Here is a 25,090-nt window from a genome sequence, read left to right as displayed (position 1 = left end):
ACAGCGGGAAACTTTTGACAAGACGTTTTGAAAGTTTAAAGAGATTTTAAGGAACGTGTCACTAAACCAGGCTTATCCCCGAATGCCATCACTCTCAGGCACCAGCCCCCCTCCACTCCCCCCCACCCCCACCCTCCAGTCGCACACTCGCCATCCGGATTTGGAAATGGATCGGCCTTTTCTTCACCGTGTCAAAGATCCTGGAACCCCCCTCCCTAACAGCGCCGCGGGTGCACCGGCGGCACTGGGACTGCAGCGCCTCCCCGAGGGGACAGTTGGGGACGGGCCACCAACGCTGGCCTCGCCAGCGACGCTCGCCCTCTGACATGAGCTAACTTTGAGGGACGTTCAAAGGGAAGGGGAAAGGCCCCAGGGGTTCCAGACGTGGCAACATCTCGGTGGGTGGGGGGGGGAGGGGGGGGCCATTCCTGCCCCCTTTCTCTCAGGCCTTATAAAGCGGGCTCCGACGAAGAGTCGAGTAGCTTTCACGGAGGTTAGGTTATCTTTGGGTGGGCGAAAGGGAGGCAAAGGGAGCTTCTCCTCAGATCTTCCACAAAGAAATGGTCCCACTAACGAGCTTAGAAATGTGTGTGCGTGTTTGTGTGTGTGTGTGTGTGTGGTTTATTTTTTTGGCTAGGCACTTTGCCAATTGCAAATCGTATAAGGCCGCACTCTTATTCCCCCCCCTAACCCCTCGGCCCGGTTTAGATCAGGCGTTTCATCGTCACTTCTTCCCAAGCAAACAGCTGAACGCAGCAGAGGACAAAATGGAGGCAGGAAGCGAGGCCTGAGGAATGGCCAAGGAGGGAGGGAGGGAGGGAGGGCTGTTGCGGGGAGGAGGGGGGGTGGGGGGCGGTGGGAGGAAGCTGCGGTGAAGTGGGGACCAGGAGGGGGCTTACCCAGTGCCAGTCGTGGTTCAGACGGTAGCCACCCTGTCTCCCAGTCAGAAGGTAGCAGGGTTCGAGCCCTCCCACGGGGAGTTTTGGGCCCACGAGGGGGTGGGGTCACGCTGTCCGAAGAGGCGCCGTCTTTCAGGAGAAACATTAAACTGAGCCCCCACACACACACCCCACCACCGCCCCCCCACCCCTCCCAACCCCCCTTTGTCCCTCGCGGGACGAACGGACAATGCTGGGCGGTCACCACCCGCGGCCCAACTAACACCCATTCTTGGCCAGCGCACGAAGGGCATCGCAGTCCCCTGACGTGGCGGCCGCGTCTACCCGTCCGCAGGATGCACAGCCTTCGGTTCAGGCAGGGGCCAGGGGCCAGGGGCGGGGGGAGGGAGAAAGAGCCCACACACGAGAGGGCAGCAGGTGCAGGATGGAGAACGAACGCGCAGGGTCCTGACCCAACGCCTTCAGGAGCTCAGACAGACGCTGAGCGGTCGAAAGGACCAATTCTAAAGGCGGGACGAGGCTCACAGACATCTCCTGGAACAAGGGAGAGAGAAGGAGAGAGAGAGAGAGAGAGAGACGACCACGTAGACAAGGGACACTCCTGCTTCTGAGTCCGCCCGGTGCCCGCGATTCTCGGTTTCCACCAGCAGGTGAGCTTAAAAGGTTAATTGGGGGGGGGGCAAAGACGGGGTGAAGAGCAGCGTCCAAATCCTCAGAGGGGGGAAAAAGGCCGGCATCTTTGTGTCGTTCTGAGAACTCCCCTCTCTCTCTTTCTCTCCTCTCTCTCCTCCGCACCAGGCCTCAGGGGTCTGGGCACCTCGCCAACCTGCCTAAAACCCCGGCCAGCGCCACCATCACACATGGTGGCAGCGGCATCGACCGCAAAAGGTTTCGCGCAATCGGCCTGTCACCCTCCCGCGGCCCCCTTTCCCAGTCCCAAAAAGTCAACCGGGACCGGTCCAGAGGAAGGGCCTGACCCCCAACGCGCGCCGGGGAGACTCAGCGTTCGCCTCTCCCCCTCCCCACCTCCCACAGCTCCTGCCCTCAAGCCCGTACTCCTTCACCCAAACGGACCAGACCGGGGGTGGGGGGGACATCCAGCCGACTGTCGTTTGGGTGCGGACAATGGTTTGAGGAGGGTAGGGGAGGGGAGGGATTTAATTTTTTTCCTAACAATTACACAGGAAGACAATAAACGCAGCAAGTTCGATGAACGATTACCAGACAGCAGACACATGTTCCTTTTTGACAAGAGAGAGAGAAAAAAGAAATTACAATATTTGGTTATCGGACAAAAAAAAAGAGAAAAAACAAAATGGCAATATTATATACTCTCACAAGACACCGAACTTCGGACTTGAAAAGGAGTGCATGTAAAACGGATCCTTAATTCAGCGTTAGTCTAGAAATATTCTAAAAGTGACATCTCCCCACACAGACGGGAAAAGGATGAGTTCCTGTCGTTAAGTTTTCGAGTGGCAGGCCACTGCCTTTGTATGGTGCACTCGCTCGCAGGTCTCCCTCACGTTAAGCTGCCGACGTGCGTGCCTGGGGCTTTTCGTTCTTGGTTTCTTTTCCTCCCTCTTCCCTGCTTGCCCCTTCTCTCTTGCTCTTTCTCTCTCTCTCTCTCTCTCTCTCTTTTTCCCCCCCCCTCCCTTTTCCCTCCCGTGGTTCCACTCTAACAAAAATGGTCATCATCGTCCTTCTCATCCTTCAGTCCCTTCAGCCGCAGGCGGGCAAAGTCTTCGAACACGATGTCGTCGTCTTGGCAAAAACTGGAGTCAGACAGAAGGGAGACACACAAAACGGGAAGTTAAAAACGCCGGGAAATTCCAGGGGGGGATTGGGGGGGGTGGTGGGGGTGGGATGGGTCCCGATCGGGTGAACCGAGCGTTCCGTCCGCCCTCCGGTTGGCTGCTCCGGCGGGGGCTGACCCGTCAGCCGGCCAATGGCGCAGGGGGCGGTGGGGGGTGGGGGGGGGTGCTGTTTGGAGATCGTACGGCGGAACCTCCGAGAAGGCAGCTGGACCAGAGTCGGCCACAGACCCGACGGGGTGGGGGGGCGGTGGGGGAGGGGAATCAAACACCGGCGATTATCATCTCCGAAAATGTTGGAGGCGGGCGGTTAACATTTTGCTAACAGTCAGGGTGAGGGGAAGCGAGCAAGGAAGAGCCCTTTCTCTTTCCAGCATGGGAAAGAGGATGGGCCAATGGTGGGAGTTTGGGGTGATAACTGGATCCCAAACCAGATGGTGACATGGGAAACTAGAGGCAAATTCTTTTCCTGGTAGTGGGTTTGGTTACAGGATGCAGCATTACGTATGTCACCATATATTAGATGTTCCACACACACACATACACACACACATATATATATCACCCCATCCACCACCTTAAACACTCACTCCCTCCACCACCGACACACAGTAGCAGCAGTGTGTGTCCCATCTACAAGATGCACTGCAGCAACTCACCAAGGCTCCTTAGACAGCACCTTCCAAACCCACGACCTCTACCATCTAGAAGGACAAGGGCGGCAGATACATGGGGAACACCACCACCTGGAAGTTCCCCTCCAAGTCACTCACCATCCCGACTTGGAAATATATCGGCCGTTCCTTCACTGTTGCTGGGTCAAAATCTTGGCACTCCCTCCCTAACAGCGCGGTGGGTGTACCTACAGCACATGGGACTGCAGCGGTTCAAGAAGGCGGCTCACCACCACCTTCTCAAGGGGCAATTAGGGGCGGGCAACAAACATTGGCCTTGCCAGTGATAAAGAAGGGGAGCAGCTGAAGACGCCACCTCCAACAGTGCGGTGATTAAAATCAGGGTGAGCAAGCGGCCAGAATTGGAGGAATCTCAGAGGGTTGTAAGGAGGGGGCCAAGACCCATTGTGGGGGGGGTGGAGGGGGGGGGGGGTTTGAATTTAACACTTAGCTACATTTCTGGCCTGTAAACAGGGTATAGCTCACGTTAGAATATTCCAGAAAGGGAACTAGACTTACTTGGTTTCGAACTCGATCAGGTTTGTGTCAACCGGAACTTCGGACTCTGGGAGAACTGGAGGATAGAAACAATACAGGAATAAAACCCTCAGTCACGTTTCAGATTGAATCTCCAACCCCTCCTTCCCTCTCACTCCACGTTAATGATAGCTGTAGCTCAGGGCCACGAGTTTCTGGATTCAAGTCTTGAGTAGTGTCAGAGGAGCCGTTAAACCAAGGTCCGGCCTGCTTACTTGGGCGGCTGTGAAGATTCCCATGGTCTCTATTTTGAAGAAGGGCAGAAGAGTTCTCCACAGTTCCCTGGGCATTATTTATCCACAGGAGCGTCAAGGTTACGGGGGAAAGGCAGGACAGTGAAGTTAAGGCCACAATCAGATCAGCCTTGTTCTTGAAGCAGGCTCAAGGCTCAGGAGAATTCTTAACAGCGCTGAAGGAGGCCATTCAGCCCATCGTGTCTGCACCCGCTCTCTGAACGGGTGCCTAGTGCCGTTTCCTGCCTTCTCCCTGTAACCCCGCGCATTCGTCCTCTTCAGCTTACAGCCCAACTCCCTCTCGAGAGCCTCGATGGAAACTGCCTCCACCACCACCCTCTCAGGCAGCGCGTTCCAGATCCTTAACCACTCGCTGCATGAAAATGTTTTTTCCCCCTGTTGCTTTTTATTCCAATCACTTTCAATCTGTCCCCTCTCGTTCTTGATCCTTTCAGGAGTGGGAACAGTTTCGCCCTGTCCAGATCCCCTCATGATTTTGAGCACCCCTAGCAAATCTCCTCTCCGCCTTCTCTTCACCCAAGAGAAACAGTCTCAACTACTCTAATCCAAACTGATATTCATCACCCCTGGAACCATTCTCGTGAATCTTTTCTGGACACTCTCCAATGCCTTCACATCGTTCCTAAAGTGCAGCACCAAGATTTGGATGCAATACTCCAGCTGAGGTCTAACTAACGTCTTATACAAGTTCATAACCTCCCTTGCTATTGTACTGTCGAATACCGTATGCTTTGCTAACTGGTCTCTCTCTACCTGTCCTGCCACCTTCAATGGCTCATGCACATATACACCCAGGTCCCTCTGCTCCTGCTCCCCTTTTAGAATTGTACCCTTTATTTTATATTGTCTGTCCCATGTTCTTCCTGCCAAAATGAATCACCTCACATTTCTCTGCATTGAACTTCATCTGCCACCTCTCTGCCCACTCCACCAACTTGTCTATGTCCTTTTGAAGTTCCACACTGTCCCCCTCACAGTTCGCAATGCTTTCAAGTTCCGTATCATCCGCAAACTTTGAAATGGTGCCCTGCACACCCAAGGTCAGGGTTATTGAATATATATCAGGAAAAGCAATGGTCCCAACACTGACCCCTGGGGAACTCACTGCAAACCTTCCTCCAACCCAAAAAAACACCCATTAACCACTACTCTCAGTTTCCTGTCACTCAGCTAATTCCATATCCATGTTGCTACTGGCCCTTTTATTCCACGAGCTCTATCTTTCCTCACGGGTTTGCTGTGCGGCACCATTCCAAACGCCTTTTGGAAGTCCATGTACACCACATCAACAGCATTGCCCACATCAACCCTCTGAGAATACAGTTAATAAAGTATCTTAGGGTTCATTAATAAGGGCATTGAGTACAAGAGTAAGGGGATCATGTTGAATTTGTATAAGACACTATTTAGGCTTCATCTAGAGCACTGCATCCAGTTCTGGATGTCAGATTTGAGGAAGGATGTGAAGTCATTGGAGAGAGTACAGGGGAGATTCACAAGAACGATTCCCGGGATGAAGAACTGTAGCAATGGGGATAGATTGGAGAGGTTGGGACTGTTTTCCTTGGAAAAAACAAGGCTGAGGGGAGACTTGATGGAGGTATTCAAGATCCTGAGGGGTATGGACAGGGTAAATAGCGAGAAACTGCTCCCACTCAAGAGAGCATCAAGAACTAGAGGGCACGGATTCAAAATAATTGGCAAAAGGAATAAACGTGATGTGAGAAAGAAAATTTTTCATCCAGAGGTTGGTTGGAGCCTGGAACAAACTCCCTGAGAGGGTGGTGGAGGCAGGTTCGATCGAGGTATTCGGGAATTGGATTGCTACCCGAAAAGAGAGAATGTGCAGGATTACAGGGATAAGGCCGGCGAGTGGGACGAGGTGGAATGCTCTTTCAGAGAGCCAGTGCAGACTCGATGGGCCGAATGGCCTCCTTCTGCACTGTAAAGGTTCTGTGACTCCTCAAAAGGCTCCAGCAAGAAAAACACGGTTTTCCCTTACCAAACCCACGCTGGCTTTCCTTAATTAGTCCACATTTGGTGCACATTTTGCCCCGAATTACTGTCCAGCCCACTTTCCTGCCTGATCCCCATTTCCCTCGGTTCCCGGGTCCAGACGTCTCCCAGTCCCAGTCTGAATACGCTCGGCGGCTGGGGCCCTCTGCAGTCCAGCCAGAAGTCCACTGACCATCCTGGCGGGCGGGGCCGCAAAAAGAACCCTCCCCACCCAATGTCCGAGCATCTGCGGCTCTCCCGGGGTGGAGAACCCTAAAGGTTCACGACCCTCCCGGTAAAGAGAGAGTTCTCCTCGTCTCGGTCCGAACCGGGTGACCCCCTTATCCTGAGACCCCCCCAGCGTTCTAGATTCTCCAGTAAATGGGGGGGGGGGGTGAGGGGGGTGGTGGCGAGAGTGAGGTGGCGGTTGGGGGGAGGGGGTAGATCCTACCAGCATTACCCTGTCACGCCCTTCGAGAATTTTACACGCTCCAGTGAGATCACCTCTCAATTCTTCTACACCGGAAGAATACAGGCCCAAGTCTATTCAACCCTTTGGGGGCACAGTTGGTACCATCGCTGGGCTTGTCATTCAGAGACCCCCAGGTTCGAATCCCACCACGGCAGATGGAGTTCAATTGAAAGTCTAATGGTGAAGACGGCCAACGTCGATGGTCACTTAAGGACCCGTTACAAACCAACCTGGCCCACAGGTGTCTCAAGTTTCTCCAGGGCGATTGGAGAGGCGGGCAACAGGCGCTGGTCTTAGGAAGCAGCGGCGTGGGCCCCACATGTGCCGCTGGGTCAAGGGTCAAAGAAGGTGATGACCTCACCTGACTGCGGCCTGGAAACCGGCTGCTCGACGGGTTTGGGGTGCATCAACACAAAGGGCAATTCCACTGCCACATCCCTGGAGAAAGAGAGAGAGAGAGAGCTGAGCTTAAACATTACACGCTGGGTGCAAGGTGAAGGGGGTAGGGAATAAAGAGAGAAAGGGAGAGACAGAGAGAGAGAAACACCGTCACGGGGTCACCACAATCGTGTTTGACCTGTAGTGTCAATGAAACCAAACTGAACTGTTCAATGCGGAACCCCCACCACAAGCAGTTAGACGTAAGAGCGAGGACTTCACACAATTCCTCCTGTGGAAGCCCAAGCAAAACTGGGGAAAGGAATTAAAATCTTGTTATTGTAAGAAAAAAAAAATAACAAGCCCCCCACCCCCTGGTCCACGTCTCCAGAAGGGTGGCTTTCAGCGGAGGGGTGGGGGGGGGGGGGGGCGTCCAATTTATATTCGGCACGGCGCTAGGCAGGTGCCGGGCCTAGAGGCAAAGATCCCACGCCGGACCTGCCCCGAACCCACCCTCCGCTCCACGGATTCCCAAACTGTGGGTCGTGACCCCCCGGGGGGCAGAAAGAGGACTCGCGTTCGACAGCCCTGCTCAAACAGCGGGTGTCTTTTCTTTATGTGGGTATGCACGTGTGTGTGTATGCGTGCGCGTGTGTGCATATGTGTGTGTGTGTGTGTGTGCGTGTGCGCGCACGTATGCATGTGTGTGTGCGTGTGCGCACGTGTGTGTGCACATGTGTGTGTGCGCGCGTGTGTGCACATGTGTGTGTGCATGTGTGCGTGTGTGTGTGCACGTGTATGTGTGTGCATGTGTGTGTGCGCGTGTGCAGGTGTGCGTGCGTGCACATGTGTGTGCACGTGTGTGCACGTGTGCGTGCGCGTGTGTGTGCATGTGTGCGCGTGTGTGTGTGCGCGGTGTGTGCATGTGTGTGCGCGTGTGCGCCTGTGTGCGCGCGTGTGCACGCGTGTATGTGCGCGTGTATGTCCGGATGTATGTGCGCGTATGCGTGTGCGCGTGTGTGCACATGTGTGTGTGCGCGTGTGTGTGCCTGTATGTGCACGTGCGCGCGTGAGCATGTGTGTGTGTGCGTGTGAGCGTGTGTGTGTGTGTGCACCTGTGTGCGTGCACGCGCGCGTGTGTGCATGTGTGCACGTGTGTGTGTGCGAGTGTGCACGTTTGTGTATGTGCGCGTGTGCGTGCATGTGTGTGTGTGCGTGTGTATGTGCACGTGTGTGTGTGTGTGCACGTGTGTGTGTGCACGTGTGTGTGTGTGTGTGTGTGTGTGTGTGCGAATGCCTGTATCCCCGCTGCTTGAATCCTCAATCCTGCTCGGCAACTCTACCCCCACCCACCACCCCCAATTTTCACTCCGGGATCGCGCTGAGTGTGAGGGATTAAAATGGGATTCACTACAGAAAAAGCTTCGGAGGGGAAAGTGCTGCCACAATCCCCACCCACCCCACAACACCTTCCCGCACCACCCACACCCTCCAAGCGTGTTCCGATCGCTGATCGGATCCTTCCAGGTTTCCCCGCACACACACGCACGCGCACACGCACACATAAGCACACACACACTCACACATAAACACACACACACACATACACAAACTCACACACACACACACAAACTCACACACACACAGACACACAAACTCACACACACACACACACTCACGCACACACACATAAACACACACACACACACATAAACACACACACACACACATAAACACACACACTCACACACTCACACATAAACACACACACACAAACACAAACACACACACACATAAACACACACACACACACACACACACTCACACACTTACACACACACACTCACATAAACACACACACATACACACACACACAAACTCACACACACACACACTCACACACACAAACACACACACACATAAACACACACACACATAAACACACACACACATAAACACACACACACATAAACACACACACACATAAACACACACACACATAAACACACACACACTCACACACACACATAAACACACACACTCACACACACACATAAACACACACTCACACACACATAAACACACACACACTCACACACTTACACACTCACACACTCACATAAACACACACACATACACACACACACAAACTCAAACACACACACACACACACACAAACACACACAAACACACATAAACACACACACTCACACACACACACATAAACACACACACTCACACACACACATAAACACACACTCACACACACATGTGCACACACACACACACGTGCACACACACGTGCACACACACACACGTGCACACACACACACACGTGCACACACAATGTGCACACACACACGTGCACACACACACATGTACACACACACGTGCACACACACATGTGCACACACACACATGTGCGCACACACACACGTGCACACACACACACGTGCACACACACACGTGCACACACACACGTGCACACACACACACGTGCACACACACGTGCACACACACACACTTGCATACACACAAACACGTACACACACACACGTGCACACACACACGTGCACACACACACGTGCACACACACACGTGCACACACACACGTGCACACACACACATGTGCACACACACACACGTGCACACACACACATGTGCACACACACACGTGCACACACACACACGTGCACACATACACACACGTGCACACACACACACATGTGCATACACACACAAGTGCACACACACGCGTGCACACACACACACGCGTGCACACACACATACACACACGTGCACACACACACGTGCACACACACGGGCACACACACGGGCACACACACGGGCACACATGCACACACACGTGCACACACACACAAGTGCACACACACACACACACACGTGCACACACACACACGTGCACACACACACAATGTGCACACACACACGTGCACACACACACGTGCACACACACACGTGCACACACACATGTGCACACACACACAATGTGCACACACACACACACACAATGTGCACACACACACAATGTGCACACACACACACATTGCGCACACACACACACACACATTGCACACACACACACAATGTGCACACACACACACATTGCACACACACACACGTGCACATACACACACACGTGCACATACACACACACACATGTACACACACACACATGTGTACACACACACACGTGCACACGCACACACGTGCACACGCACACACGTGCACACGCACACACATGTACACACACACACATGTGTACACACACACGTGCACATACACACACGTGCACACACACACACGTGCACACGCACACACATGCGCGCGCACACACATGTGCGCGCACACACACACACAATGTGCACACACACACAATGTGCACACACACACACACAATGTGCACACACACACACACAGTGCACACACACACACACACAGTGCACACACACACACACAATGTGCACACACACAATGTGCACCCACACACACACACAATGTGCACACACACACACACACACACAATGTGCACACACACACACACGTGCGCGCGCACACACACACACAATGTGCACACACACACGTGCGCGCACACACACACACGTGCACACACACACGTGCACACACGTGCACACACACACACACACGTGCACACACACACACACATGTGCACACACACACACACACAGACACACACACACACACACACTCACACACACACACACAGTAACAGAGGGAGAGAGCGGGGGAAGGGGGGGGTGTGTGTGTGGCTGTGACTTACCCTCCGCGTGACACCACCAGCTTCACCTTCACCCGATAGGACACCAGGATTCCCAACACCTCCTTGTTGGCGCCTTCTTTCACTCTGCAAGGAAAAACAGTGAGTGTCTCAGAGCCAGGGTCTCGGGTTCAACAAACAGCAACGAAGCAAAATAAACCGGCGGGCCAAGGGAGGAGAGAGCGAGGGATTGGGGGGTGGGGGTGGGGAGGAGGTGGGAGACTGGAAGGCTTAACGGAGAGAGAGAGAGAGCGAGAGAGAGAGAGAGAGACAGCGAAAGAGAGAGAGAGAGAAAGAGTGAGAGAGAGGGTGAGAGAGAGGGTGAGAGAGGGAGAGCGAGAGGGAGCGAGAGGGAGCAAGAGAGTGAGAACGAGAGAGCAAGAGCGAGAGAGAGAGAGCGAGAGAAAGAGCGAGAGAGAGAGCGAGAGAGAGCAAGCGAGTGAGAGAGAGCGAGAGAGAGAAAGAGCGAGAGAGAGAGCGAGAGAGAGCAAGCGAGTGAGAGAGAGCGAGAGAGAGAAAGAGCGAGAGTGAGAGAGAGAGCGAGAGAAAGAGCGAGAGAAAGAGCGAGAGAGAGAAAGAGCGAGAGCAAGAAAGAGCGAGAGCGAGAAAGAGCGAGAGCGAGAGAGCAAGCGAGCGAGAGAGAGAGCGAGAGAGAGAGCGAGAGAGAGCAAGCGAGTGAGAGAGAGCGAGAGAGAGAAAGAGCGAGAGCGAGAGAGAGAGCGAGAGAAAGAGCGAGAGAAAGAGCGAGAGAGAGAAAGAGCGAGAGCAAGAAAGAGCGAGAGCGAGAAAGAGCGAGAGCGAGAGAGCAAGCGAGCGAGAGAGAGAGCGAGAGAGAGAGCGAGAGAGATCACACAGTGCTGAAAGGGAAAGATCAAATTGAAGGGGGAGAAAGGTGGTGTGGGGTTGGGGTGGAGTGACAGGGGAGAGAAATGGGGTGTAGGGTGAGGGAGTTAAGAGGGTCAAAGGGGATGGAGGCAAGTGGGAGAGGGAGAGCGCATCGGTGGTGAGACAAGGTGGGGAGGCAGTCGAGAGAAAGAGAGAATTTCAGGCAAGAAGGGACAAAGGGAGCAGCAACAGAGGGACATTCGCTTCTGTTCCAATAGCCCGCTCGCGCCACACAGCAAAACACATCGTGTTCGGCTCCGTAATAGAGACAGAGACTCCTTCCTGTCTGCACCATGCATAGGCCCAGGGCCCTGCAGACATGCCCCCTCCCCCCACCCCCCTCCACCACCCCCTCCCCCCCTCCCCCCACCCCCCTCCACCACCCCCCTCCCCCACTCCCCCCACCCCCCTCCACCACCCCCCCTCCCCCACTCCCACCACCCCCTCCCACCACCCCCTCCCTCCCCCACTCCCACCACCCACTCCCTCCCCCACCCCCTCCCACCACCCCCCTCCCACCACCCACTCCCTCCCCCCACCCCCCCACCCCCTCCCCCCACCCTCCCTCCCCCCACCCCCTCCCCCCACCCCCCTCCCACCACCCACTCCCTCCCCCCACCCCCCCACCCCCTCCCCCCACCCTCCCTCCCCCCACCCCCTCCCCCCACCCCCCTCCCACCACCCCCTCCCTCCCCCCCTCCCACCCCCATCCCCCACCCCCACCCCCTCCCTCCCACCACCCCCTCCCCCCTCCCCCCACCCTCCCTCCCCCACCCCCTCCCCCCACCCCCTCCCTCCCCCCACCCTCCCTCCCCCACCCCCTCCCCCCACCCCCTCCCTCCCCCCCTCCCTCCCCCACCCCCTCCCCCCACCCCCCTCCCTCCCCCACTCCCACCACCCCCTCCCTCCCCCACCCCCTCCCCCCACCCCCCTCCCTCCCCCCATCCCCCCACCCCCCTCCCTCCCCCACTCCCACCACCCCCTCCCTCCCCCCCTCCCCCCCCCCCTCCCTCCCCCACCCCCTCCCTCCCTCCCCCCATCCCCCCACCCCCCTCCCTCCCCCACTCCCACCACCCCCTCCCACCACCCTCCCTCCCCCCACCCCCTCCCCCCCCAACACCCCCCCCCCCCACCTCGCCCACCGGGTCCCGCAGACTCACATGGTGCTGGAAGCCAGGTTGGTGTCTTCGTGTTTCAGTTTCCCATCGAGTGCCAGACCCCGCTTCTCCCTGTTGTGGTCCAGGAGGGGCACCAGAGTGTAGACCTTGCAAAAGGTCGAGCTGGCCGAGACCTGGTCACTGGTGGGGGGGGGGGGGGGAAGGAAAGGCGAGACATTTAGCAAATGGAGGGTCCAGGCAACAAGGAGCTGAGAGCAGCAGTGGGCCCGAGTGTCACCCTCTGAGGGAAGGAAAGCATCACGCGGGCCTCTGCCGGTTAAATCAACCCAGCCTCTGTAACGGGCCAAAAAGCCCCAGCAACCTGGGCCTTTAGTGAGCTGCCCAGAGGGCAAGTCGGTACCTTTCCTTCCCCAAAAGGACACTCGTGAACCAGATGGATTTTTAACAACAATAGACGGTCACTATTACTGAGGCTAACTTTCAATTGCAGGATTATTAGCACATTTTCGATGAATGAAAATTGAACTCGAATACCACCAGAGGCCTGTGGTGGGATCTGAACCCATGACCCGGGGCATTAACCTGGCCCTCGGGAATACCAGTCCGGTGATATTAACCAATACGCCACCACCTCCCTCTCTCCATTATTAGTTTTCATTGAACTGAATTCAACCGGGCTGGCTCTGCCAAACGTGGAAATAGTAGGGAAAGCGAGACAGGGGGTTTGACGTTGATACTCACTCTGCTTCTACCTGAGCTACCGGACACTTATACTGAGCTGTGCTGAATAGGCAGATGTCTGCGTACTGTCGAACTGTGAGGGGGTGAGGGGGGTGGGGAGGGGGGGGGCAAATAGAAAGAGAAACACAGGGTTAAACAGGATCAAAAAGAATAACAATCAATACACCCCGAGAACTCACCCAATTTGGGCCTAGCCGGGGCAGGTCTCGCCCACCCACTCCAAAGGCCAATTAACTTCACCCAAGTTTGGGCTGAACCAAACACAACAACAAATGCGCCCCTGAACATGCCCTAGGATCCTTCCTCCACTCTCGCTCCCCTTACTCTGTCCCAGTCCCACTTTCTTCTGCCCCATCCCCAGGAAAAGAAACCCTCTCAAGTTAATTTTCGGATTCCTTCCCCTCCAAGTCTTAACATTTCTACTCAATCACCCCACCCCCTCACCTCCATCTCGAATTCCCTCGTCCGTCCGCAGTAAAACTGTTACTCTCTCTCTCTCTCTTCCCCGGTACAACACTCATTTCCGCTCACTTAAGTCCAAGGGGCGTAGGAACAGGAGTTGGCCATTCAGCCCATCGAGTCGGCTCCACCATTCAGTACGATCGTGGCTGATCTTGGGTTTCAGCTCCAAGAGACATGGCTGAGGCATTAAATGGATACTTTGCACCAGCCTTTACCTACGAAACAGACGCTGCCCAGGCCTTGGTGACAAAGGAGGGAGCTCAGTCACCAGAAGGGTTTAAAATTGATAAGGAGGAGGTATCGGATAAGCTGTTGATACTTGAAGTTGATAGGGCACCGAGACCGGATGAGATGCTTCCAAGAATATTGAAGGAAGTGAGAGTGGAACTTGCAGAGACACCGACAATAATCTTCTAACGTTCCCTGGATTCGGGGGAAGGTGCCGGAGAATTGCAAACATTACACCCTCGTTCAAAAAGGGCTGTAAAGACCTGCCCTGCAATTACAGACCAGCCAGTTTGACTTTGGTGGGACAAAACAGTTATATATTCAGCCAATCTAATTTAGAATTAGAACCGCACGAGCTGTTAAAAACCACTGCCCAGCAGACTCCCTCTGCTGGTACATGCGCATGTGTGGTGGGGTCATGAAGGAATCACAATTTTCATAATATTTTTCTGGTTCATTGTAAAGTAGGTTTATGGAGGTAAGTATAGTTGGGTCTGTCTGCGTATGATTTAATTACATTTGGAGTCAAGTAGGCTGATCAAAAGAAGCTAGGTGTCTGATGTGCTAATGAGTAAATGCTGGCTTAACATTGTGAGGTGTGAAGGGAATTTGCATTTTTAGATAGATGAAGGGAGGTTTGGATTTCAAAGGGATTTTGGGTTGTTTACATTACAACCAGCCAAATAAGTATGGCTAAGGAAGGTGTTTATTTTTCCTAAAGGTTGCTGACAATATATAGGGACAACAGGAAAGTTTTTATGTTATGAGGGAGGTACGGTTACAAAGAGACATGAATCAATAGAATTTACACATTAAGAAGAGAGGCGCATATATGAAGGAGAATGAGGCTGTGGGCCTATACTCATTGGAGTTTAGAAGAATGAGAGGTGATCTTATTGAAACGTGTACGATTCTAAGGGGGCTCGACAGGGTGGATGCTGAGAGGGTGTTTCCCCTTGTGGGGGGAATCTAGAACTGGGGTGGGGGTTGGGGGGGGGGGGCGCAGTTTCAGAATAAGGGGTCTCCCATTTAAGACGGAGATGAGGAGGGATTTCTTCACTCAGGGGGTTGTCCGTCTTTGGAATTCTCTCCCCCGGCGAGCCGCAGAGTATATTCAAGGCCGGGTTAGACAGATTTTCGATCGGAAAGGGTTATGGTGGGTGGGGGTTGGGGGGGGGAGACAGGCAGGACAGTGGAGTTAAGACCACAATCTGATCAGCCCTGATCTTACCGAATGGTGGAGCAGGCTTGAGGGGTCGAATGGACCATACTCCTCCTGCTCCTATTTCTGACGTTCTCGCTCGAGGATATAGAGAAGGGGAACCAGTCCCTCGGGTGCAAGAAACCCGGGACAAGGGGTCATCATTTTCAAATTCGAGCCAAGCCTTTTCAAGGACGATGTCAGGAATCACCTCTTTGCACGAAAAGGGGCGTGGAAATCTGGAACACTCTACCACTCCCCCCACCCCCCCAACCGCACCCCCCCACCACCCCACCCCCCCCCCCCCCCCAAAAATAAAGCTGCTGAAGTTGAGGATCAAATGGAGATCAACAAACTCCCTCGACCAAGGAAAATTTAAGGGTTATGGAAGCGAGGCAGGCGCAGGTCAGCCAGGGTGAGTTTCCGAACAGGCTGGAGGGGCCGAATGGGTCTCCCTCCTGTCCCGGTGGTGGCCAGGAGGCCGAGCGTTCACCTGAAATCTTGATCTTCTTCACTGTTTTTGTCGAGTTGTTGGTGACATGCACATTGATGCTAATGGGCTCGGCGTGGTAATAGAGCTGTAACGCAAGGAGATGGGGAATTAGGGAAACGTTCGCCTTCCTGACCACCACACCCTCCCCCCCACCCACCCACCCACCACCCCAAACCCCCATCCTGACATTGAAGGAAGTTGACCCCCCCCCCCCAACCCCCCCCCACCAAGACCCCTGCCCCTTTTCCTTCAGTGAGGAAGGGGGGAGCCATGGGACTGGGTGAAACATTTCCTATCCTGACTCCTCTTAGCCTCTGTAGCCTCCTCTAGCCCCATAACCCTCCCCCAATTCTTGTCTCACCAATAATCCCAATTTTACTTGCTCTCCACCAATGGAGTGGTCAACTGCCTGGATCCCAAACTCCAGAATTCCCACCCTATGCCTCTTTCTCCTTTAAGAGGCTCCTCAAAACTGACCCACCAAGTTTTTTTTTGAAAACCAGTTTTAATTATCTCCCTATTGACCCTCTCCCTTTGCCAATTATTTTTAAATCTGCATCCTCTGGTGACTAAGCCTCCTGGGAGATACTCTTCCCTGTCTGTTCATGTGACCACGAGCGAGGCTTCAAGGTTTTAAGAAATGGGAGGAGTGGGCCATTCGGCCCCTCAAGCCCTGCTTTGCTCATTCAATAAGGTCATGGCTGATCTGATTGTGGCTTTAACTCCATTTCCTTGCCTGCAGCCCCCAGTAACCCTCGACTCCCTGGTCAATCAGAAATCTCTCTAACTCAGCCTTGAACATACTCAGTGAGCCGGCCTCCAAAGTTCTCTGAGGAAGAGAATTCCAAACACTAACGACCCTCAGAGAGAAAATATTCCTCCTCATCTTCATCATAAACGGGAGACCCCTTATTCTGAAACTGTGCCCCCCTCGTTCTAGATTCCCCCCCCCCCTCAATGAGGGGGACACATTCTCTCAGCACCCACCCTGTCAAGCCCCCTCAGAATCAAATCAGATCGCCTCCAATTCTCCTAAACTCCAGTGAGTGTAAACCCAACCTGCTCAACCTTTCCTCAAAAGATAAACTCTTCATCCCAGGAATCAGGAGGGCGAATCTTCTCTGAACTGCTTCCACCGCAAGTGTGGCCCCCTTCCTTAAGTTAGGGGGAGGCAGGAAAGAAATCCGCGGTACTCCAGGTAGCAACACCCTGTACCCTGTCTCTCTCGGGGAGGGGTCATTTGTAAAGGTTCTTTCTTGGCCCTCTCTCTCTCTCTCTCTGGGCTGACCTCTTTGTCCAGGGAAGCTTCTAAGTGTAGGGATCTGTCGGACATGAGGAAGTTCCTGGTGGTCTCTGCCATGGGCTGTGGTCCCGGTTTCTCCGGAGCATACTGAACCTTCCGGATCACCAAACGTACGGAATTCCTGCATTAAAATGGGAAAGGGACAAGCAGCAGTGAGTATTCCCAACCCACAGTGGGGAGACTGTAGGGGGTGCCGGTGACTTCAGGATGGGTGGTGGGGGGGGGGGGGGGGGGGGGGGGGGGGGGGGGGGGGGGGGGGGGGGGGGGGGGGGGGGGGGTGGTGTGTGTGTGTGGGGCGGGGGGGAGGTGGGTGGTGCCAAGTGAAGAGGGGACCATCCCCCCAACGCCTCCCCCCACTACCCTCAACTCCCCCACCCCCCCAACCCCTCCCCCCACTACCCTCACCTCCCCCACCCCCCAACCCCTCCCCCCACTACCCTCACCTCCCCCACCCCCCCAACCCCTCCCCCCACTACCCTCACCTCCCCCACCCCCCAACCCCTCCCCCCACTACCCTCACCTCCCCCACCCCCCCAACCCCTCCCCCCACTACCCTCACCTCCCCCACCCCCCCAACCCCTCCCCCCACTACCCTCACCTCCCCCACCCCCCCAACCCCTCCCCCCACTACCCTCACCTCCCCCACCCCCCCCACCCCTCCCCCCACTACCCTCACCTCCCCCACCCCCCCCCCACCCCCCACTACCCTCACCTCCCCCACCCCCCCACCCCTCCCCCCACTACCCTCACCTCCCCCACCCCCCCAACCCCTCCCCCTACTACCCTCACCTCCCCCACCCCCCCCAACCCCTCCCCCCACTACCCTCACCTCCCCCACCCCCCCAACCCCTCCCTCCACTACCCTCACCTCCCCCACCCCCCCAACCCCTCCCCCCACTACCCTCACCTCCCCCACCCCCCAACCCCTCCCCCCACTACCCTCACCTCCCCCACCCCCCCAACCCCTCCCCCCACTACCCTCACCTCCCCCACCCCCCAACCCCTCCCCCCACTACCCTCACCTCCCCCACCCCCCCAACCCCTCCCCCCACTACCCTCACCTCCCCCACCCCCCCAACCCCTCCCCCCACTACCCTCACCTCCCCCACCCCCCCAACCCCTCCCCCCACTACCCTCACCTCCCCCACCCCCCCCACCCCTCCCCCCACTACCCTCACCTCCCCCACCCCCCCCCCCACCCCCCACTACCCTCACCTCCCCCACCCCCCCACCCTCCCCCCACTACCCTCACCTCCCCCACCCCCCCAACCCCTCCCCCTACTACCCTCACCTCCCCCACCCCCCCAACCCCTCCCCCTACTACCCTCACCTCCCCCACCCCCCAACCCCTCCCCCCACTACCCTCACCTCCCCCACCCCCCCAACCCCTCCCTCCACTACCCTCACCTCCCCACCCCCCCAACCCCTCCCCCACTACCCTCACCTCCCCCACCCCCCCAACCCCTCCCCCACTACCCTCACCTCCCCACCCCCCCAACCCCTCCCCCCACTACCCTCACCTCCCCCACCCCCCCAACCCCTCCCCCCACTACCCTCACCTCCCCCACCCCCCCAACCCCTCCCCCCACTACCCTCACCTCCCCCACCCCCCCAACCCCTCCCCCCACTACCCTCACCTCCCCCACCCCCCCCAACCCCTCCCCCCACTACCCTCACCTCCCCCACCCCCCCCACCCCTCCCCCCACTACCCTCACCTCCCCCACCCCCCCCACCCCTCCCCCCACTACCCTCACCTCCCCCACCCCCCCAACCCCTCCCCCCACTACCCTCACCTCCCCCACCCCCCCCAACCCCTCCCCCCACTACCCTCACCTCCCCCACCCCCCCCACCCCTCCCCCCACTACCCTCACCTCCCCCACCCCCCCCAACCCCTCCCCCTACTACCCTCACCTCCCCCACCCCCCCCAACCCCTCCCCCCACTACCCTCACCTCCCCCACCCCCCCAACCCCTCCCCCCACTACCCTCACCTCCCCCACCCCCCCCAACCCCTCCCCCCACTACCCTCACCTCCCCCACCCCCCCAACCCCTCCCCCCACTACCCTCACCTCCCCCACCCCCCCAACCCCTCCCCCCACTACCCTCACCTCCCCCCACCCCCCCAACCCCTCCCCCCACTACCCTCACCTCCCCCACCCCCCCCCACCCCCCACTACCCTCACCTCCCCCACCCCCCCCACCCCCCACTACCCTCACCTCCCCCACCCCCCCCCACCCCCCACTACCCTCACCTCCCCCACCCCTCCTCCAACCCCTCCCCCCGCCCCCCCGCCCCCCCCCGCACCCCGCCCCCCCCGCACCTGCTGTCCTCACTCGGTCTGACCCCAGACCCACAGCAATGCGGTCCAGTCTCAACGCTCCCTCTGAGATGGCCGGGCAAGCCACTCGGTTTAAGGGCAATTAGGGATGGGCGACGAACGCACGCCCCATGAAACAATAAAAGTGATACAGGATCTTCCATTATCCCAGCTAAAATAACAGGTTAGCCCGTTTGGTTTCTGTTAACGGCATCTTCGGGAGAGGAGTCCGCACGGCTGAAGGCTGCCTTGGCCAGATCTGCCTCTTAAGGCACCTAAACCTGCAGCCCTTTAAAGGCCGAAAGGGGCTGTTGCTGGCTCCACCAGCCAGGCAGCTCAGTGCTCACCTCTTGTGGATCTTCTCTTCCATGGTCTTAGCACAGAATGCTCGGATTTCAAAGTCTACACCACAGGCCTAGCGGGGAGAGGGAGGGAGAGGGAGGGAGAAAGAGGGAGAGGGAGGGAGAGAGGGAGAGAGAGGGAGAGAGAGGGAGGGAGAGAGAGAGGGAGAGAGAGAGGGAGACGAGTGAAGCACATCATTTCAGATTCACGCTGACCCAACACGTGTTAAACAACCACCCCCCCCCCACACCACCCCCCCTCCCCCACCCCTGAGAAAACAAAAGGCCGCTGGCTCACCTTCCCGGTGTCCTCAGGGCCTGGCTGCAGGGTAACTGAACACGGCAGGTTCTGTGGGAGCTGAAGAGACAGGAATATAATTTGTATTTATATAGCGCCGTCCAACGCGGTGGCCCCTGCAGCATCATTCGTAACCAGAATCCCACACCGAGCCGCATAAAGGAGATGATCATAAGATTGGTTGAAGGGGTGGGCCTTAAGGAGCATCTTTTGGGGGGGGGGGGGGGGGTGCAGGGAGAGAGAAAAGGAGGGAGAGAGAGAGAGGAGGACAGAGAAGTAGAGAGAGAGAGGAGGAGAGAGAGGAGGAGAGAGGAGGAGAGAGGAGGAGAGAGAGAGAGGAGGAGAGAGAGAGGAGGAGAGAGAGAGGAGGAGAGAGAGAGGAGGAGAGAGAGAGGAGGACAGAGAGAGAGGAGGACAGAGAGAGAGGAGGACAGAGAGAAGAGGACAGAGAGAGAGGAGGACAGAGAGAGAGGAGGACACAGAGAGAGAGAGAAGAGGAGAGAGAGAGAAGAGGAGAGAGAGAGAAGAGGAGAGAGAGAAGAGGAGAGAGAGAGAAGAGGAGAGAGAGAGAGAAGGAGAGAGAACAGGAGGACAGAGAGAGAGAGAGGAGAGAGAGAGAAGAGGACAGAGAGAGAGAGGAGAGAGAGAAGAGGACAGAGAGAGAGAGAGAGAGAGGAGAGAGAGAGAGAGGAGGACAGAGAGAGAGAGAGAGGAGAGAGAGAGGAGGACAGAGAGAGAGGAGGACAGAGAGAGAGAGAGAAGAGGACAGAGAGAGAGAGGAGAGAGAGAGAGAGGACATAGAGAGAGAGAGAGGAGGACAGAGAGAGAGGAGGACAGAGAGAGAGAGAGAGGAGGACAGAGAGAGATTGAGGAGTTTAGGCTCCAGGCTTCTGCAGGAACAGCCGCCAATGGTGGAAGGTTAAAATTTGGAAAGGGGCCAGAAATGGAGGATGGTGGAGGGGGCAGTGGGTTTGTCGAGCTGGAGGACTTTACAGAGACACAGACAAACCCTCCGTTTGTTACCGTTAACCTGACATGAAGTCCCCCACGCCCCTTCCCTTAACTTAACAACACAGCATTGTTGGGTCAGTGGGTGCGATCTCTGGCTGGAGGTATCCTGGGGGGGGGATTACACCGCTTCCAACTGCCCCGCCCCCACACCCTCCCACTATCGGTCTCCCAACACATCCAACTGCATGGCGCCCTGCCTCCCCACAGTAAATGGAAGGCAAGCCTGCCCCCTGCTGGCTGACTGACTGATCCTTGCCTTGCATCTCCCCCCAATACACGTTTAATTCCATTATTATTGGGAGGGCCCCCAAGAACTCAACCCCCTCATTCTGTTTCATATGAACCTTTCTCCTGACATCACTTTGTTTATTCAACATGCTGTGTTTGATATGTAATTGGTGGCAAATGTCTCTTCTGTTACTTCTCTCCCACTGCACTTAAACGTCTATCCACTAGAAAACACTCCCATAGACAATGGACCAGTCTGCTCAGGAGGGGGCGATACTGTGCTCTGAAGTGACCATCCTGCTGCTCCATTATTCTATTTCAATCCATGCACATGTCTCCTTCTCCTGCTTTTGGTGTCGGGCAGATGAGACATTTCTACCCATGAACTGTTAGATAGTTATGACCAAGACAGCAAAAGTTGCCTATTCCAGGTACAGGTTTGACTGTTTGAGGTGCTAAGCTGTGCTTCTTTACTCACAACAGATGATGCCAGTGTGTGTTTACGTGGGGGATTCAGTGATGGTAATGCCATTGAACATCAAGGGGCGATGGTTGGATTCTCTCTTGTTGGAGATGGTCATTGCCTGACACTTGTGTGGCGTGAATGTTACTTGCCACTTGTCAGCCCAAACCTGGATATTGTCCAGGTCTTGCTGCATTTGGACATGGACTGCTTCAGTATCTGAGGAGTCGTGAATGGTGCTAAACATTGTGCAATCATCAGCGAACATCCCCACTTCTGACCTTATGATGGAAGGAAGGTCATTGATGAAGCAGCTGAAGATGGTTGGGCCGAGGACACTACCCTGAGGGACTCCTGCAGTGATGTCCTGGAGCTGAGATGATTGACAACCACCTGCGAGGTATGACTCCAACCAGTGGAGAGTTTTCCCCCCCCCCGATTCCCATTGACTCCTTGATGCCACACTCGGTCAAATGCTGCCTTGATGTTGAGGGCAGTCACTCTCTTGTCCATGTTTGGACCAAGGCTGTAATGAGGTCAGGAGCTGAGATGTCCTGGTGGAACCCACTGGGCTTCAGTGAGCAGCTTATTGCCGCTTGATAGCGGTTTTTTTTTTATTCGTTCATGGGATGTAGGCGTCACTGGCTGGGCCAGCATTGAGGTCAGAGAGTCACATGTGGACATTAGTGAACTAGATGGGTTTTTAACAACAATTGACACTGAGGCTTTTATTTCCAGATTTTTTTTTATATTGAATTCAAATTCCACCACCTGCCATGATGAGATTCGAACCCTGGTCTCAGGGTATCACCCTAGGTCTTTGGATTATCTGTCCAGTGACAATCCCACTATCCCACTATCCCCCATGTCAATGACCCCTTCCATTACTTTACTGATGATCAAGGGTAGACTGATGGGGGGGTAATTGGCCGGTTTGGGTTTGTCTTGCTTTTTGTGTACAGGACACACCTGGGCAATTTTCCACATAGCCGGGTAGTTGCCAGTGTTGTAGCTGCACTGGAACAGCTTGGCAAGTTCTGGAGCACAATCTTCAGTACTATTGCTGGATTATTGTCAGGACCCATAACCTTTGCAATATCCAGTGCCTTCAGCCATTTCTTGATATCACACAGAGAGAATCGAATTGGTTGAAGACTGGTATCTGTGATGCTGGTGATCTCCGGAGGAGGCCGAGATGGATCATCCACTCGGCACTTCTGGCTGAAGATTGCAGCAAATGCTTCAGCCTTATCTTTTACACTGATGTGCTGGGCTCCTCCATCATTGACGATGGGGATATTTGTGGAGCCTCCTCCTCCAGTGAGATGTTTAATCGTCCACCACCATTCACGACTGGATGTAGCAGGACTGCAGAGCTTAGATCTGATCCGTTGGTTGTGGGATCACTTAGCTCTGTCTAGCACTTGCTGCTTATGCTGTTAGACATGCAAGTAGTCCTGTTTTATAGCTTCATCAGGTTGACATCTCATTTTTAGGTATGCCTGTTGCTGCTCCTGGCATGTCCTCCTGCACTCTTCATTGAATCAGGGTTGATCCCCTGGCTTGATGGTAATGGTAGAGTGGGGGATATGCTGGGCCATGAGGTTACAGATTGTGTCCGAGTACAATTCTGCTGCTGCTGATGGCCCACAGAGCCTCATGGATGCCCAGTCTTGAGTTGCTAGATCTGTTTGAAATCTATCCCATTTAGCACAGTGGTAGTGCCACACAACAAGATAGAGGGTATCCTCAATGTGAAGGCAGGACTTCATCTCCACAACAACTGTACGATGGTCACTCCTACCGATACTGTCATGGACAGATGCATCTGCAGCAGGCAGGTTGGTGAGGATGAGGTCGAGTATGTTTTTCCCTCTTGTTGGTTCCCTCACCACCTGCCGCAGACCCAGTCTAGCAGCTACGTCATTTAGGCTGCTTTAGGTTGACCAGGCTCCATCTAGTGGGAGAGCTTGGTCAGTGTGGGCAGCAGCTGAGGTCCTGACAACCCGCATGCGCCAGCTTCCGCCAGTAGATGGTGCCCAAGACGACAGCTCGGATTCATTAGCGGAGCTGGGGGTCCTGGGGGGGTGGGGGAGAGAGGAGCTGGGGGTCCTGGGGGCGGGTGGGGGGAGGAGCTGGGGGTCATGGAGGAGGGGGGTGGTGGTGGGGGAAGGAGTCGGGGGTCGAGGGGGTGGGTGGGTGGTGGGAGGAGGAGCTGGGGGTCCTGGTTGGGGGGAGGAGCTGGGGACTGGACACTGGTGGGGGGGGAATGATGGGTAGCAGACGGGAGAGCAGGGACCCAGGGAGAAGATGGGGGGGGCGCTGGTGGAGGTGGGGGGCGGGGTGTGGGGCGCTGGGAGCAGACGCTGGGAAGGGGACAGACCCTGGGGAGGTGAGACCAGGGAAAGAGGCTGTGCCTGAGGCAATAACCGGGTGGGGAGAGGAGCTGGGGGGTCCTGTGGGGGGTTGGAAGAGGGTCTGAGGGTGAGAGCGGGAGCACCATGGGGGAAGGGTGTGTGTGAGCCGGGCAACCCACAGAACCGAAACCCAGGGCCAACGATGCTCGAGTGAAACTGTCAACAGTGAGCGGATCGACTGACAATAACTTCATCAACGTTACAGTCAGGCAGCGTTCGGGGGGGTCAGCGTTCGGGGGGGGGTCAGCTTTCGGGGGGGGGGGGGGGGTCAGCGCTCGGGGGGGGTCAGCGATCAGGAGGTGTCAGCGATCGGGGGGGTCAGCGATCAGGGGGTGTCAGCGATCAGGGGGGGTCAGTGATCAGGGGGCTTCAGCGATCGGGGGGGGTCAGCGATCAGGGGGTCAGCGTTAAGCAAGGACTTGCTGTCTGTGAAACTCGGTTGACCGGTGGAGGTTGGCTTGTTGGAGAGATGTGTGAAATGGGATCACTGCGATGAGTTTGTATTGTGTGTCCCGGCTTCACCTGAGTGGCTGTACCCATGTGGAATAAATCAAACACTTATACTAACTTCAAACTACACACCCCGCTCCTGTTCTCTCTTATGTTTGAGGCAAATATGACACAACATCACCCCTCCCGCTCACCTTTTGGGGGCAAGTGCAATTTTATTTTTTTTTTTTAAATATTCAAAGAGTAATGAGAAAAAAACCAACACACCTGGTCTGGGAGCTTAATCACCAGACCCTGGAAAAGGTAAAG

At 55.9% G+C, this 25,090-nt stretch overlaps 1 protein-coding gene across 3 annotated transcripts in view; it reads right to left on the bottom strand.

Moving 5' to 3' along the window:
• Positions 1-1,904: 1,904 nt before the first annotated feature.
• The window catches only part of LOC121272389 (arrestin red cell), a 141,577-nt gene continuing 118,391 nt past the window's right edge, over positions 1,905-25,090 (bottom strand). For all 3 annotated transcript variants that reach the window (XM_041179059.1, XM_041179057.1, XM_041179056.1), the window contains 10 exons: positions 20,213-20,272; positions 19,921-19,988; positions 17,239-17,374; positions 15,951-16,035; positions 13,567-13,639; positions 12,868-13,005; positions 10,826-10,909; positions 7,007-7,083; positions 3,907-3,961; positions 1,905-2,674 (listed from right to left, as the gene is read on the bottom strand). In XM_041179059.1, coding sequence (XP_041034993.1) covers positions 2,578-2,674; positions 3,907-3,961; positions 7,007-7,083; positions 10,826-10,909; positions 12,868-13,005; positions 13,567-13,639; positions 15,951-16,035; positions 17,239-17,374; positions 19,921-19,988; positions 20,213-20,272 — 873 coding nt within the window. In that variant the 3' untranslated portion in view covers positions 1,905-2,577. The remainder of the gene's footprint in view (positions 2,675-3,906; positions 3,962-7,006; positions 7,084-10,825; positions 10,910-12,867; positions 13,006-13,566; positions 13,640-15,950; positions 16,036-17,238; positions 17,375-19,920; positions 19,989-20,212; positions 20,273-25,090) is intronic.

Source organism: Carcharodon carcharias, chromosome 33 (genome assembly GCF_017639515.1).
Source record: "Carcharodon carcharias isolate sCarCar2 chromosome 33, sCarCar2.pri, whole genome shotgun sequence".
In the NCBI taxonomy this organism is placed as follows: Eukaryota; Metazoa; Chordata; class Chondrichthyes; order Lamniformes; family Lamnidae; genus Carcharodon; species Carcharodon carcharias.
Note: the sequence above shows the minus strand (reverse complement) of the source record. Positions and strands in the feature narration are given on the sequence as shown.